Below are 17,999 nucleotides of genomic sequence, written 5' to 3' on the forward strand. Positions count from 1 at the left end.
ATTTATGATGCTTCACAACTACTAAAATTCAATTTCAGCCTGCATTGCATGCTTCTGATTTGCCCCGTAAATGAGATAAACTGATAGCAATTTATTCAAGGATCCCACCTCATCTCTCCTCTCTCTCTTTCCTGTTCTTTTAACAGGAGACACAACTCACATCCCAGACTTGGGTGAATCCAATATTTAAGCGATACGTCTGTATTCCAGAGCATTCAGCAGAACAGACAAGCTGATGCTAATAGAAAAGCTTGCAGAGAACAATGAGAGAGACAGAAAACAATGTGCATGTTTGATGATGTGAGAAACATTGAGAATCTGCCTCCTCCTGTCTGATTACTCTTATACTTCGGTCTCTGAAGTAAACCTTGCACCGTGTGGTACACTTATTGACGAGATATAAAGGGGTTCGATAATACCAGCCATCGCTAAGTGAAGACTTTAATGTGACTGTGTAATTCTGTCAGGAGATATACATTAAGATCTAAGTAATGTCAAATAAAACTGAAGTAACGGGTGCCTTGGAAAAAAAAAAAGGATGCTTGATTAGATACACAGCAGCTCATCCCATTTCTTGGAAGCTGGATCGCTGTTTAGAATGTAAATAAAAACAGAATGCACTGCTTTGGAAATCACTTTAAGGCTGAAAATAGTCTGTTGAAACTGCTATATTTTACTGCTTTTGAAAAGTATATAATCATTTTGAATTTGATCCCAAGTACATGGTTCAAAAAAATTGGGGCATGCGTCATGGAAGACAATCTGCTCACAGATAATTAGGTTAATTGGGAACGTTATTGAATATACGAGACGGAAAAACTTCGTGGGCATATAGTTCAATAAATTAAGAGCATAAAAATGCAAGGAACGTGGGGATTTCATCACCATGGTACACAGTTTGCAATTTATTTAGCAAATCGTGGATGTCGCATTATCGATATAATAAAGCTAACCTCAGTGATAGAACTGATAACTTATATATCTGTGAAGGCAACATAATGCTTAATGATAAATACAGGTTTTAGAGCAGAATGGCTGCCATCCAGGCAACAAGACAATGCCACGTGTTAAGACAGCGCGGCAGACACACTGAAAATATAGTGACCATTATAAAAAAATAATATATAAATGTATTACAAAATCAAATTAAAATGAAAATATATTATTTCAAAAAACAGCAAAATGTCTCAATTTCAACATTTCTATTCTGAATTTAACAAATCTTCAAATGACTGCAAATCAATTCGATACAACGTCCCAACTATTTTGGAAACAGCGATGTCTGTTCTGAAGGCTAACTTTAAGATTTAAGATTGCCAGTGCTTTGCTCAGTAGGACTACCCCTACAGAAGCTGATGTCACCACACACTATCCCAGCAATAAAAAGGGCACCACTTATCTCATACCACTTATCTATGTGATGCTGATGATGTTCCCTCTATATAACAATGTGGTCAGCAGACCCATTCAGACTTTAAAGAGAAGCTGTCAGAGACCATGATAAAAAAGTATAATGATTATAAATGCTAAGCCCCATTTAGGAGGCGTCAATGCCATTGTTGTTGTTATCCAGCGTATCAATCTTGTTGATTGATCATCCCGTTCTGGTGACATCAGTTTTATGGCCTCTGAAATGCGCCACAGTGTTTTCACAATGCCATCCAATTAGACTAGTCCATTCATCATTGGACTGAAGAATCATTATTAATTGGGTGGAGAGTCGACTGCCACTCCCCTGCTGAGGAGGGCCACATTCGCTATTCACGCAACAGTAAAATAAATGGAGGCTTTGAGGGTGAACTGTGCAGGGGGCCACAGGGAGATACAAAACTACACACCTTTATGTGTATCATAGGCCACATTCAGCCAAAATAAAGAAGATTACATGCACTTATTCCATGACGACTATAAGGAGTCATTTTAAATCTGATCACTGAATAGCACATATGTTAATAAAAACAGTAAAAGGATGCAAAGAAGTTTCTATAGTTTTTGTCTGTATACATACATGCCTACCAGTTAGGGCTACTGTTTAGATCTGTGCAACTTTATGTATCTGTGTGTGTGCAGAACAACCAATAACCAAAACTTTGAAGGAGAAAGAATTAGATGGCATATCTGGTAAATTTGGTGCTATGTGTTAAACATAGAAACACAAACTATACATGTAAAATCGCAATTTTTTTGTGTGTTTGCTCCACAAAATGAAACTGAGTCTCTATAATAGTAAGTGAGTATTTTGCCAGTCAGTCCCCTGTGCAGCACTTGAAAGATTTATATATTTTTTTTCATTCTACAACTTTTATCATCTAGCTAATGTAGCATTGTAACTTTTCATACCTTCATTGCCTGTGGATAAGCCATCTGGCTTTGTGATGCCTGTGCTCTTTTTCCGTCTGTGTTTCTTGCGGTTTGCGTGTGGCGAGGGAGGCGGCTCAAGTTTAGGACTCGTTGCACTGCCCACACTCGAACCGGTCGGATCACTCGTCCCGTTAGCTGTGGGAAAAAAAGCATAAAAGGGGAAACAGTTACTGTTTTTGAACAGCGAAAGAAAGACACACTCTGGATTTTCAGCCTTATCTTTAAGTTTAATTTTCACTATATGATCATCAGCTTGATGATTGTAGTTCTGACTACTAACTGGCATCAAACCTCACCAAACAAATAAAGTATGACAGGTATGTTTATTAATTTTAGCTAGTTTTAAACCTGATTAAATGCAGTTGTCCCATTGGTGGATCACTCATAGAAATGTGTAGAATAAGCTTCTGTTTTTTTTAGACAGAATCAATTCTAGTCAAGATAATATTTCCAAACAATAGAAAAAAAACATCATGATTTATTCAAGAACTGTGAGGATGAACTTTGTTTTAGATTTGACATGTTGGGAAAAAAATTTACATTATGATTTTCTTCTGGAGCTTCTGCAGGCAACGAATGCACAGAGTAATGACTTCACGACTACTGAAGAAAAAATCTGACGGAGACGGTGAAGAAAAACAAGGTCATGCAGGATTTTCTGTCTTTTGCTATGATGATGCATGATACATTTAGAAAAAGAGATGCAGAATATGGATGAAAAAGGGAATGCTGGGTTAAAATTTTTTAAATGACTTCATATGTATCTATAAATGACTTAATTTGAATTTTCCCCTGTAGATCAATATCATCAAGGTGACTTTGTGTGGACAATGTAGACTTAATACTTTGCGGATATACACTTGTCTCAAAACTCTTACGTTAGTGGCACAGCAAGCGTTAACGCAATGAGTTACAAAAACAGAGATTGAAGCTAAAAAAATAATAATTTTATCACATGTCCTAAAAAGGGTGTAAAAGTATGTTTGCACCATGTTAATTCCTGTGAAATGACAGCTGAGTGTTTACAATATTGAAAGTATCATGAAAAGTAAATGTAGACTTGTCACAATCCATTATTGCATCTACAAAATGGCTATGAGTGCTCTAAAAGTAACTGTGTAACAACTCCAGCTTTAGATGGTCTGAAGGACAGGTATGGGGCTATCACTGAACAAATGGTTACCTAAGTTGGCCTGCGGCAAAGCTCTTTATATGACTGTCTGAGAGTGACAGGGGGCTAAGAGTCGGCTTTGTTTCTTGTAAGTGATTTTATAAATGTGATATTAACCTGTGCTACCGTTGGGCAAAGGGATAGGAGGGATGGGACGATAGGAGGGGGATGTCAGCTTGCCATCTTTCTGATTTCCTGACATTTGACATCACTTTCCCTTCTTTCCCCCTCCGGATGCCATTATGAATCTGGGAGCGGGGGCCAGGGGCCTGGGGGAAGCAGGGAGGGAGGGCCAGTAGATGGGCCCCATATTGCTCTCATCTTACCACCCTGTGTGGTGCTGGCAGCCTCCTCCATTGTCTCCCATCAAAAGCTCATTGTAGTGTGGCAAACTCCATTCATTTCCCTGTGCACCGTCCCAGCCCCAGGGGTGGAGTGCAGGAGGACAAGGGGCTCAGGGATTATTGCTGTTGTCGTTGCCAGTTGCACATGCTATAATGTGCGGCACTGTGCCATTAGCCAGTGTACAACATTAGGCCTAATTCGGTCATTACCTTTGGGGAGATGGGGCTGTCTTGGAGGAGTAAGATGGGCTCAGCGGGGGACTGAAGATGCCTGAGCGGGGTGGGGGGAGCTCAGAGGATCGGGGATACACTGCTCGAGTGTGGGCAAAATATAGGAAACGACACCTGAGACGAACATCATTATGCCTGCCCTCCAAATTATTCTTGATGAGAGTTAATGTATACAAACCGTAAAGTCATTACTGGGAAAAATTAACAAATTCATTAAAACGATCTCTAATTTGTTTGAAAACAGGAGAACTGTCTTTAAAGGTAATCTTAATATTTCAGCATAAATAGCAATGTATTGATTATATGCCATCACATTAATAAACATAACATTAGTGCATGAGCTGGAGCCCATATATTAGGCTCTCTGGTGTTCTGAATGGCAGCGCGCAGCCACACATGTAGCAGCTCCTAGTCGAGGCGTCTGTTTCAATTTCCCTGCTCTCTTACAACAGCCCCCCTGAGACGAGTCATTAGCTGGCTCAGACAGCTGGGGGCACAGGGGTCCTCCAATGTGCCCCCCACCCCCCACCCTCTGTTTCCTCCTCCCTCTCCATACCAGCGTCTGTCCCGCCAGCACAGCTCCGTATGGCGGGTGGAAGACTCGAGCTCCAACCTGCCTCCAAAGTGACAGCCAGCATTTGTTTAATGTCGCTTGAGGTTAAAGGGGAGGGCTGCCCCTCAGGGGGGCCCAACCGTGTCATAAACACCTCTAATTATCAATTTCTGCCCTTAATGTTGTGGAAAATGACCCCGGCCCAGCTCGCTCTGCACCTGAAACATATATATATGTAAAAAGGTATACACACACCCCTTTGTTTGCATCCACTGGGCTTTAAGAAGTTTGTGATATTCAGGTGTAGGAGCAGGACATTTAAAACTACAGCACACATCACTAAGCAACAATAGCAAAGCGTGTGAGATATAATAGTTTTATATAAAGCCCCTGAGTGGTTCTCAGCTCTAAATGATGCATGGCAGGTTAATTAAAATTTGTTAAGTTGACAATTATGAAGTTGAAAGCAAACTGCAAGCGAGGAATTCACCGTGGCATTATTAGCTGGCTGTTAGCGTGCATGAGGGCCATCAGGACCAAGCTGGGTAATGAAGCACGCTGGGGACCAGAAGTCTCTTTACCCACTCAGCCAAGATCACCTGGGCAGCAGAGTAGGTACGAGGCTAACCTGTGATTACAGTGTATTGCATTCCCAGCACTGAGATGACAGCTCCAGAACGGAGGCCATGGGTGAGACAGAGGGCGCTGCTAACATCTTTACCAACGCTACGCTCAAAATGAATAAGAATGAAAAATGGTGAGAGAGTGAGCAGCAGGGGGGAGAGGGTGAAGAGAATTGAGGGGGGAGTCATTTCATTGTTATTCAAGAGGCTCCGGGTAAGGAGCACTATGATTCCGCCAGGCCCCTTGACATGGCAGCCCTGCCTGTCCTCAATCAAAGCCAACGGCTGCAATTAATGGCAAAAATTAGAAACAATCACCGCCTCCCCCTTATTATCCTCAATTAGAGCGTACTAATCAAGGCCTGATCGCGCTCTGCTGCTCTCTCCAAACTAAATGTCAAACTTCATTACGGCCTGGCGTAGAAATCAAACGCCCCACATGCCATCACCCTCGCATTGGGAGGCCAAGGTGTAAAACACAGTGCCACAGGAAAAGGCTATCTGTGCATTAAGTACCTGTGTGCTGATGTGCAAACTCATAAGAGGAAAAAAAACACTCTTATATAAATAAATTAGCAACGCTGCAAAAATAAATTGGAGCACAAGGGATAAAAAAGGGAAGCGACGCAAACTTTGCATGGACTCAGGTTTTGGTAATCAGCACAGCATTGTCAAAAAATTTATATTTTCATACTGGCATGAAAACTGACACGGCTCAGAAGCCCTTCTGCAATTAACAATTATTTCAATTATTACAGGTTAACCTGATAAATACTTCTTAATTAATCAACTCTTTGTTCCACGTAAGCATCACTTATTTCTGACAAAACAATTTTATACATTTAACGTAAATAAAATGTGATAAAATATAACTAGGAATATTATTATCAACCAAAAATACATCAGAAAACACGAAAAGATAACCTTTGAATGATGTAAAGTTTTACTTAATCAATTTCACCTGTTTTAAGACCTGGCTCAAGGCATCGGTGACACTGAAATGCAGAAGTCTTTTGACTTTGACTTTCACTCGCGCATTGACAAAGACTTAAGTTACTGTCATCAGCCAGCCTATCAATTGACTGTTTGAGCCTCTTGCTTTTAATTCAGGCTCAAAGATTGAGGTGCGTGAAGGAGAGCAGGATCTAAACAAGCATCCGGTGCATTAAGAATGGGTGTCTTTATGAATGCAAGCAATAGAAAAATTGGGCCGGGATTTAATCAAAAATCTGCGCTCAATATTCAAGAGATGCTACTACCTCTGCTTCTGCCTTCGTTCAATAGGTTTACAAATGAGGACATTCTTTAAATAATATGGAAATGGTTACCTGGCTAAGATGCATTCATTCTCCAGTGAATCATCAATCTGCTGTTTTTGCATCTCAGAATCACATTTTATGTTAACCTGCAACCTTCACCAAGGATAATGGAGTGATTGGGCATGGTTGGAGTCAATTCACATGGCAAAACATGAGCAGCCGTTGCTGCGGAACACCCTCTATTGATTATTGAAGACACATTAGGAAGGAAGATAAGAGGGTTGCGTTTCAATCAAGTTTGTGTTGTGACAGCCCGGCATCACTTTACATTGCAGATCTGCTCCGCTACTTTAATTCACGTCCTTAAACTGTAAGGAGACATTAACGGCAAGATATTCAGCAAAGTTTCTGATGCTGCGTTCAGCGTAAGCCTTTAACTGTCTGCACTGACTATGCACTGATTACAGAGACACTTCTCTTCCTCTAACATAATCTATCATTTGACACATCGCTTCTACTATTATTTTCAGCTCATTTGCCTCATTCAAGCTCATTTGTGGTTACCTTAAAAGTAGCATGAAAATAATTGAAGAAAATAAAATAATGGAGCAAATTGTATCTGATTTAGTTGAAGACTGGATGCTGGTTAATGAGCTATGTTAATATTAAAGGCTTTACAGTTTACCAAACATGAAAATAGGAAATTCTAGCCTCCTTATTTCCAATAGCACAATGTTTAGGAAGTCCTATTTGTTCTCTGCAGTTCGGTCGCCCAACCCGCATTCACAAACATCCCCACAGACGCACACACACACATTATAATGCAAACATGCTCTGTGGAAAACAAAATCACATACAAACAGCCACTCACAAAAATTCTGCAAGAACACATACAGAATATATATACACACACACACACACGCAAACACACGAACACACACACTCATGCTCATTTATTTGAGGACCCCACGAATCTAAGTAATTCTGCTTTGGGCATGCTGCTGATGGGAGACAGGGGTAGGGGGTGATGGAAGTGCCTGCGTCCAGGCAGAATTGATCGTTTGGCAGCTCCAAATGAGAGACAGGCTTGTCTGCGGAACCACGAGGGCCGTGCAGTTGGACTCCAGCAGCGCTCGTAAAGTGCGCTCTTTAAACTGCCGGGGCCCCTGGGAGCCCATGGGGAGGGGGGAGCCGCCGCCGTGCTAATGAGAACTACCAGAGTGCAAACATGCATGGAAATGACTGTTATTCTGTTGATGTGCATTTAAGTGCTTTTTTACTGCCAACCACAAAGAGAGGGAAATAACTGGTGATGAATGGTACCCCCGAAAAGCATTCATTTTCCTCTTCGGAAGAAAAAGAGAGGAAAACAGAAGGGGGGGGGGGGGGGGGGGGGGGGCAGAGAGTAAGATGGAAGGTAAAGACAGGATGGGATTGGGGGGGCGCAGCAGACATGGTGAATATATTTTCTTACTTCACTCAAGTACAGTGACAGGGCGAAATGTGACAAGGAGGCAGCAAGTGGAGATGCATCGATGGCGGAAAGTTAACCTTCACCGTTCCTCTCCTCTGAACATGCTGCTTCTATCAAAGAGCAGCAGCCAAAAAGGTCACAGCGATCACAGCTCTAATCAGCTAATTATGAAAATGAGGCTTGTTTCACCTGCCGAAGAAGCTCGGCAAATGGCAGCTCCATCACTCCACAACTCAGGATCAGGTCCCCTTAAGTTTATTTTAATACATTCTGTTCTTTGTGGCAATAATGAATTATATGCGAATCATAAGAACTCGGGAGGCGAGTGAGGGTGTAGAAAGCGTAGGTGGAGAGCTTACGGGCTCCGCTGCTTGTACTGGTGTTGATGGCTTCATTCCACTGGTCGGCGCTGGACACAGAGAAGGAGCGCTGGTGCATGCCATCTTTACTGCCGCCAAACGCCGACCCGCCCGTTTGGAGGGATGTGCTGCTGTTGGAGTGAGAAGCGCCTGGAAAATAAAAAATAAAATAAAATTAATGCTCGTTTCTTATTTTGCGTACAGCTGTTTGAATTCTTTACTTGCAGGATTGTTTTCTTCAAGCTCAGAGGATAATGATGTAATTGAGTTAACAGTTTTAGGTAGTTTCTACTGCACTGCAACACTGCTGCCACCCTATTTGTGCACATATCTCTGTCAACCAACCCCCCACGCACACACACGCACACACACACAAAACCCTTCTCCCTCCGCCTCTGCCTCTAATTAGCCCTTAATTAACAAGATACACTCTGAACGCTAATTATCTCGCCTCATCCCTCTGACTGCCACATCGATCTCCACTGGCGTCAGCAGGCGTTCTCCCCCTAACTTCCAATCAGGCAAGCCACGGACGCCTGGCTCTCTTTACTAATTCATGGGCTAGGCTGAACCATGTGGGGTCCTTCCCTCCTGCTCGCGAGTAGCTCCTACAACACGTCCTAACTGCTCCGAAAAACTCATCGATATGCTTCCAGTCATGTGAGCGGAATCAGATTAACTGTCGGAGGTGGAAAATACAGCTCCGACAGTTAATCTGATGAATGGGAATCTCTCATGTGACATGAAAATATGTTCTGAAAATAAATAATACATAAAAGTAACGGAAAGTAAGTGTTACTTAAAAGTAGTGTGGGTGTCTAAAAACAAGATCCTTTTCACAGCGTTTTTGCCATAACCCCCCCCCCCCACACACACACACACACACACACATGCTGCATGACATTGTAAAAACAATTCAGTTTAATAAAGCCAATAGATATCACACTGGCACTTAGAAGGTTAAAACATCAGAGGTTTTGTTATGGAAATCAACACAATTTTCTGATTTTCTTGACAAAGCTTCCTCATCTTACAGGTAACACACATCAAGGCCCTTTATTTAATAATTACAAGAGAATATCAGTTTCTGATTGAGGTGACAATAACAGAAAATATAGTGTGTGGCTCGTGTGTAAAGTAAACTAAGCGGCACGGGTGCTTGTTAGGATAATATGTCCTACTCATTATCTAGAGTAATAAGTGTATCAAATTCACATAATCATGTCTAATTAGTATCAGTAATTATCTTGTTGGGCCCAGGAATATTAATCTTCAGGTCCCAGAGGGGAGGGAGCAGATTCGCAGCAAGAATGGGAGAGAGAGCGAGGGAATCATGCTGAGGAGCACCGACTAAATTAGCATGCTGAAATCAGAGCGGAGGAGGAGAGGGGGGGGGGGGGGGGGGGGGGGAGCAGGAGGCGAGGGGGAGAGCCTTGGAGTAGGAGAATTGAAAAGAAAATGTGAAACTTTGTTTTCCGAAAACGTGATGCATAAATTATATAGTTTTTTTTTTAAAAGCTCTGACTTCTATACATTTGCTCTTGGTAAGTGTTTTTTTTTTTATTATGTGATTTTGGACAACAGTGCACCACTGCATGTTGTTTCCCAGAGCCGACGTTAGTGTTACTGTTTAAAGTTAGAGGCATTCGTAACAGAAAATCCATTTTCCCACTATTCAAAATGTGTTTTAATTCACAGAGTGCAAAGTTTCACTCTGTGATACCTTAAAATAGAGAGGAGAGGGAGGGAAAAGGATTAGATAACTCCAAGGCAACTTCGATTGATATTTAAAATTCAACAATCATGTCTAATTGTCAAATTGGATGCTAATGATTAATGAATTATACATGGCTGTATCCATTAGTCCCCAGAGACCACTCCTGCATAAAGGGGAGGATAATGTAATTACAGTGGAGAAATAATCAGCTTGTGGCATTAAAAGAACACTGTACTCAAAGCTCCAGCCAGGCCCGACTCCTTTACATTTTATAGATTTAACAGTGGCGCTACGGTGGACTGACAATGACGAAACATTATGACTCAAACTGAGATTCAAGGGATTAATACTCAATTGGAAATCTCTCACACAGATTTATGTGTCATAGACGATACAAAATATTAGTAATTAATGATCATTGACAATATAACTGGATTTATTTTGAATTGTGGATGAAACAAAACCCCAGTTTGAGGCCTCATTCTGTCCAGTCTCTGTTTAAGTCTCTATGAAAAACCATTGCAGCCATTTATGTTGACATTACATGAAATATAAACAGTAGTGTAAAATAAGCAAACCTAGATGAACAAAGACATTTACTGCTTAGTTCTAAATATTACACTACTGGGACGTTACATTTTTTGCCCAGCTCTATTTGTTTGACAGCTTTCCTCATTAAGCTTAGAATAATAGCATTTCTATAGATTAAACCACCCTTCTGCACAGTCATTAAAAATTGTTTAAAAAGCTACAATAATAAGAAAAATACTGTGCTATGTATCATAATGATCTACTTATATTATTACATTATAATTTAATTTGTAATGGGGCATTATTATACTGGAATATTGCTGTCTGTTAGACTATAATTCTTTTACCACTGCATCTACTTATTAAAAAAATATCACCAAAAAAACAAAAAAAATTGCTACTTTTCTTCAACATATTCTGACACTGATTCTCTTATAAAGAAAGCACGCTAAACATTTAACTTTTGTTCATTTCCTGCTTAAACTCTTCACAGAAAAAAAAACCCACTGTGGACTTTATTGTCATGTGTAAAAAGAGATAACAAAAGCCATATAGTTTCTACTGCAGGCGATCCAAGGCTCGGGTGTTAAGTACAGGCGATGGATTAGCGGGGAGCAGCTCTGCCTTGCTTCTCATTTCTCTTTAGGCCGGGCCGTCAGTGGGCTGATGAGCCGTGACGAGGCCTGACCCCTCCGTGGAGTTGTTCCCATTATGTACAAGTAGTGAGATAATGAAGCATTCATGCTAATGTGGGCCGAGCAACACATCATCTGCGGCTGTGTAATCCACCACCACCATCATCATCATGACCAACGCCCAGACGTCCCCCTTCGCCTCTCATACTGCGGCTTCTAGTCCAATCACAAGTCACTCCAGCATTTGCATTCAGACTTGTGCATTTTATACAATGATTTCATAAACTGTACGCAACAAATTAACATTAAAATATTGATTTTAGCCCTTGTGTATGAAAGTACAGCCTGTATTATGTTTGGAAATAGACATTTTTACGGATGCTTTCTTCTCCATTTCAGCTCCTTTTCAGATTCCATCTGATGACGTCTATTTCTATTGACAAAACAGATCTCGATACGAACAATTAACTCTCACAGTGGATCTCAGAGGGATCCCCAGCAGCACTTCCGTGTTGCAATACAGCAACTTTAGAGAAACAACATTCACTTTTAGATAATTAAGCTAAGCACATTTGGAATATGGGAGATGGTTTTCGCTTACCCAACAGGGTTGAGGGATTCAGACTGAAGAGATTGGGAAATATTTCAACTTGCCGAAGTTGTTACTGGCCTGTTAGTTAGGGAGTATGTGGCTCTTAGTTCTGTAGCACTATATAAGCTGGAGACAAATCATGGCGCAGAGCTGGGAGGGAATGGGCGAAACACTTTTCTCCTTTTCCTCCCTTGTGGTGAGCGCATCTCTCCCTCCCAGAGGATTGATTAAAAGTGACTGGGCCCATTAATACTTTGATACAATGTATCTGTCGCTGGTGACACGGCAGGACGCATGTTAACAGGGAGGATCATATTTAAAATGGTTCCGCTCAGCACCCAGCAAAGGAATTAAACCTGGCCGCTTGGCAAACTCGCGGGCGCGTGCGTTCCCACATTTACTCTCTGTCTTCTCAACCTCCCCTCTTCATCTTCCTATCTCCCCCCATCCACTCTGCCCCTCCTTCTCCCGGTTGCTATCCCTCTTCTCCCAGTGATTATAAAGGTCTTTAGATCTAAGGAATGAATGAATTACCAAAGGCAAAGACAAGGCTTGTGATTTGGACGCTGTGAATGAAAAATTACCCCTTTGTTCCCTTCATCAATTGCATGTCTAATGAAATCAAAATCCCGATCGCATAATCAGAAGAGGGTCCTCCACCCGGAGAGAGACCTGATGTGATTTGTAACCTTTCTTTTCCTAAGTGGAGATTAAGGCAAATCTCTCTCACATTGTTCCCTGATGCAGACATAGATGAAAACTGAAAATGTTGGGAATTCATCATTGATGAGTCTTTTCCAAGAAATGATCATCAGGTGAAAACAACACTTTTGCGTTAACAACAAGAAAGAAAACAACCCAGTTGGTGGTGGGTTTTATTCTCCCCAAAACCTTATCTGGCCTGATTTTCACCGCCCTTCGTCCACTCAGACGACTCTCCTCAACCCTGCACTCAAGGTCAACACTTTCCAGGATGACACAACCTTGATCTCCTGTCCTGCGCTCTGTAAACTCCTACATCTTTCTGCTTGTGACTGATTAACTCATTCAGCTGTGGCAGCACCTTGGCCACATTTGAAAGTAACCTGCCCGGACAGTCCTAACGGTCCCTGGTGGCCCATCTTTGGCACTGAACCCACTCTCAGCCAGTTAGCTTTAGCCTGAATGATGGAAACACTGTGCCCATTTCACAGCTGACGAAGGACCCCACCTCCCTCCGGGGATCACTCTGCTAATTAGTATTAATTACTCTTAATCCTAACCCCTAAATCCAATCACGGGCTTCCTCTCTATACGGCTGCCAGACTCTCAGCAGCCTCCAGTGGTACTGCTTGCTGAGAGAAGAGCTCTATTTTTAAGCCTGAAGGTGGAAAAATCCTGGCACGATGCTCAGGACCAAACTGCTTGCTGTCTCTGTGACCACTACAGTACCACAGAGGATGGAGAATAAGTAGGTCAGTGACTTAAAAGACAACAATAAACAACGGTTTCTTAAACATGGTTGCAGCATTTATTTGAACACAACTTGCAATTCCCTGTTCAGTAATATAGAGAAGTAATAGATTTGTCATAGATGCTCATTAAGTCATCAGTGTGTATACTACACGGCAGCTAATTTGCATATATGAAACATACAGAAAGATAATTAACCTGTTGGGAGCCATTTTTGTGATTAATCGCAAACAGAGGGCAATATAAAATTAGTAATGTAATAAAAGCCTAATTGAGTAACCATTACATATTCAAGGTATGATTTATTTCTTCTAAGAGCCTGAAATGTATAGATATATGATCTCTCTTAACTTAAAAGTGTCCATGCTTTTAAATTTACCAGCATAAGTGAGCGTTATAAATGTGGCACTAGCCTCAAATACCACGGCTAAAAATGCAACTTTTATGATTAAGCTGGATCAGTAGATTATATAAATATACAAATCATTTCCCAATAGACTACATTTTGGACACTCTGAAGTCCAAAAGACGAAGTGATGGTTGTACTATGGCTACAACAAAATAAAAATACTTAATGACTAGAACATGTTTTTGGAGATTTGTCCAAAACCACAATGATGTAAAAAAGTCATTAAAAAAAATTAAAAAAAGCTTGCACCACCATATTTGTAGTTTATCTAAGGGTGTTTTCACATGTGCAGTCCTGCACTTTGCTCTAGTTTATTTGAGCCCAAAGCAGAGAGAACAGTGCAAGTTTAGATCTAGATGAGCAGTATGCATCAGGTGTGCCAGCTAACTATACCAAAACTGCAAAGTGTGCCTCTCTTGATACATCAACATTAACATTACTAAGCTGTATAAAGTTTTTAAACATAAAATATTAAATCTGAAATCTGCAAAGCTGAGCAAACTATGAGCTCCTCAAATAATTCGACTTTGCTCACATTTGTGCTCTTTGTACAAAAGTGCAGTGTAATGTAAGTGTAGTGGATACAGAGCAGGGAGGAAGAGGGTGATACCGTCATTCATGTTGTGACTCGGCACCCTAAAATTATTAATCCTATCGTATCATAACTGTTTATGTGAAAAAAGAGCAGAAATTTTGCCCATTGGGCAAATAATGAAGCGGGGATTCTGACCTGTGTTTCCTATGCCCAGCTGCAAAGTGCTGCGGTCCTTGGTCAGCCCGTTGGTTTTGGGACTAGCAGTGGGGGCGACGGTGGCCACTGCTCTGGGCGGTCGCTTCCCAGGCACCTTAACTGTTGTCCTCAGCAGGTCAATCTCTTTTCCGTGCACGTTCTGCATGTAGTCCTACAGGAAGTAATAAATAAGAGCATGACAATTGTATCAAGCAGCCTTCACCCTACACAAGTCTCGTATTTCCAAATATATCCCACAATTTACCTACTTGATTACAGACTGTGGACCAACAAGAATCCAGGAATTATAGAAGAAAAACAAATTAAAAGACTATTCAATTTCCATCCCCATTAGTCACAACCCATCTTAGACCTTCCACTACGGCTGCGTGATAGTGGGAAAATGATTGTAAAGCCATTATACATCACCTGTGCCCACGCCGTCTCTCCAAATAGCGAGATGGTAGGCTTAATGAATGCAAACTGTCTCATTCTCTTTCAATTTGGCCATTTGATTTGGTTTAAAGCGACTGCCGCCCAAATGTGGGAAGCCAAGGTGAAAATCATTGGGCTCAGCAGAAAAAGATCCAGATAGAGGCGAGCTCGGCCTTTGCCGTCCCCCCACCGGCTCCTCTGCTTTATTACCGTGTCATAAAGCACTCATTTCTTTCCCAAGCCTCCTCGCTAATTACCCAGTGAGCGCTCTCATTTCATTTTATTGCTGGAATTAACAGCCAGATCGAAGCGTGCAAAGCTATTAAGATGTGTGATTAAGCCACATTCAATTAGTTTCTACAAACAATTTAATTGATGTAGCAGATAGAATTAACAGAAGGTGATTGTGTGGATGGCTTGGCTGACTGCGAAATTAAAGGTTCCCCTCTTTCACTCTCAGGCTGCCTCCCTCCCTCGCGCCTTTCCTCAATCTCTCTCTTCCCCCCTTTTTTTTCCTCCTTTTCTTACTCCTTCTCTGCTCCACTGCTCAAAATGAGCTTGAGCTAATGTAACTGTCAGCCTTATTTCACCTCCCTCTGTAAGTCAACAGATTCATAGATTCATAGATTGCCCCGATGACCTGTAATAGCTGTAATGATCAAGAGATAGCCTGTTCAGTCAATTACATACATCACTTTAGCCTGGCACCGCTCTACTAATAACTGCTTGTAAATTAAACCACTAACACAATGTCAGAGTAAAAAAGACCACACACAGGGTTCATGTCTAACCACTGGGCCCGTTTTCAAAGTTTGAGTTGTCTCATTAGAGACAAGATGCTGAAAATATCGCTCATTTCATGTGGCCGAATGATCTAGACATGCCGAACGCAAGGCTGCAAGAATCAGAGAGTGATGGAGGGAATCCGAGGGCAGAGACGGGCATTTCTGAGTGGAGCACCGGGCTCTTCAGCTGTCTGCTGCCAGCCAGCCGAGTGTTTAAGAGGTATTAGCAGCCCAGCGGGACTCTGACAAAGATGGATGTGGGAGGCTGGTCAGGCTCTGCTGCCATGCGGTGAGAACCATTATAAATACAAGCCAGCGTGAGGCCTGGGCGCGGCAGGCACGCAGCAGCACAGCCATGTCTCCATTAGCAGACACCGTGGATTGGCACCACAGGGTGGGCAGAGATGACCACTAGGACACCCCGTTTTTTAATACTAAGCTCAAAGTCCCAGTTGTTTGCTAATATGGCCGTTACGTTACACACAGCAATAAGTCTCTGTTGACATCGTGTGCATATGTGGTTGCAATCCAGTTTCCTACAGCAATGGTGGCAAATGTAATCGCATCAAGAGAATCGTGCTCAGCGGTTACAAAAGTCCTGCATTAAAAACCTCCAGCAGCACCCTCGAGTACAAACAGTGGTGTAACAAACCCATAAAGCCGAGTGGAAAAGAAATAGCAAAGGAAGGAGCAAAAGTCTGTGTGTGGAGGTGGGGGGACTCACATGTAAACTGGGGTGGTAAGTGAGGACGCCATTATCACACAGTGTGACATATTTCTTTTTCCACTCCTTGTTGAGGGATTTGCCACTTCGCTTCAGAAGGATTCCCTGTAAGAGACAAGCCATCACGGTGAGCATATGCTCCTCTCAGAGCAGCGCGGTCGATGATATGAGCCATTATGGATGTTAAATACCATAAAACAGTGCTGTTATTGTTATTACAGATTTGTTATTGCGCTTTCATGGAGAATTTTCTTGGAGGTACACCATAAAGCAAACAAACATCATATTAAATGACAATTATGAAACAGTATGGAGGTAATTACATTAAAAACAGTTTGGCAAATACCTAAAAATTGCAATTAATCTCTTTCTGTTATAGCTCGGCGGCTGACAGGTTTAATGAAATGCTGCTTTTGCTTCTGCGCCCTTTTGAACCTACAAAGCTGGACAAGTTCCTCTGCTATAGGGACCATTCAGAAACAGAGACAATCCAATTTGCCAGACCTCCTCCCTGCATTCATGCACATAACATGCTGAACTCTGGAAGACCCCTCAATCCCGGGATTAGAGAGTGTGATCTACCCTCTTCAAAGCCCACTCATCTCTTATTCTATTCAACTTTATCTTCTGGGGCCTTTTAGGGCCTCACAAGGTTTCCTTATCTGTTTAGTAAATCCACTAGTAAACAATGGAGTTCCACCGCTGGAGGTGACCAAAGGCTGCTGAGTGCAAGGGCCAGGAGGCTCTCTCTGAGGTTAAATAGTGAGGAGGGGCCTGCTTAATTAGGGGATTAAGTCGGGGCAATGTTTGTGCTTTTACAGCCCGGCCCTGTGTGTGTGTGTGTGTGTGAGCTGAAAAAAGGGGGGTCAAAGGGGTAGTGTTTTGCTAGTAAGGACCATCCTGCAGGCTTTAATCCTGATTAACACATCAGGAAGAGCTGACCCTCGGTGACCTGGGCACCAGGCTGTTTGCCGACAATCATCTTAATCCAGACCCTGATTCATCTGCCACGACCCTCCACCCACCACAAATGAATCCTGACTGTCCTGACAACTGGGCTGTACGCTGGTGCTCATAAGTACAGGCTTCATATCTCATCAACAAATCTGCATCTGAAATAATTGAATTTTACTTTACAGAGTAGAAATAACATTTTTATAATGAAAAAAAGAAAATCCAAATGTAAGCTTTGAAAAATGAGGGAGCAGGCCGGCTCTGTCAGATCGTGTTGCCGAAGCCTGTTGTTTATTACGATGAAGTATTGCTGAATTACTTGTACTGGAATACATTTAAGAACCCATAAGTTTTCAGGGAAGATGAATCAAAAATGAGAACAATATTTTGAAACCATTTAAAGTTTTGATGGAAAATGAGGACGGGGAAAACACAGGCCATTAAATTAGAATTTAAACTATATATATTTTTTAATATTCAAAAGCCACTGTTAACCCTTTTGTAACTATTCATACTTGAAGAGGATTTTTTGTCCAGGAAGAAACTTGTGTCCTTTTAATCGATTAGTTGCTGACTGCCCGGGCTCTCTCTCAATATGGTCAATAAAAGAACTGTAAACACTTTTTAAATGTGTCTTTAATCATACAAAGTAAATGATGC

At 41.8% G+C, this 17,999-nt stretch overlaps 1 protein-coding gene across 1 annotated transcript in view; it reads right to left on the minus strand.

Moving 5' to 3' along the window:
- agap3 (ArfGAP with GTPase domain, ankyrin repeat and PH domain 3) overlaps positions 1 to 17,999 on the minus strand; it is a 75,056-nt gene that overhangs the window by 26,176 nt on the left and 30,881 nt on the right. The window contains exons 10-13 of the mRNA XM_087832512.1: positions 16,386 to 16,490; positions 14,442 to 14,613; positions 8,376 to 8,525; positions 2,341 to 2,496 (exon numbers count right to left, since the gene is read on the minus strand). Of these exons, the coding sequence (XP_087688638.1) occupies positions 2,341 to 2,496; positions 8,376 to 8,525; positions 14,442 to 14,613; positions 16,386 to 16,490 (583 nt within the window). The remainder of the gene's footprint in view (positions 1 to 2,340; positions 2,497 to 8,375; positions 8,526 to 14,441; positions 14,614 to 16,385; positions 16,491 to 17,999) is intronic.

This window comes from Neolamprologus brichardi, chromosome 18 (assembly GCF_056152115.1).
Source record: "Neolamprologus brichardi isolate AB-2024 chromosome 18, ASM5615211v1, whole genome shotgun sequence".
Classification (NCBI taxonomy): Eukaryota; Metazoa; Chordata; class Actinopteri; order Cichliformes; family Cichlidae; genus Neolamprologus; species Neolamprologus brichardi.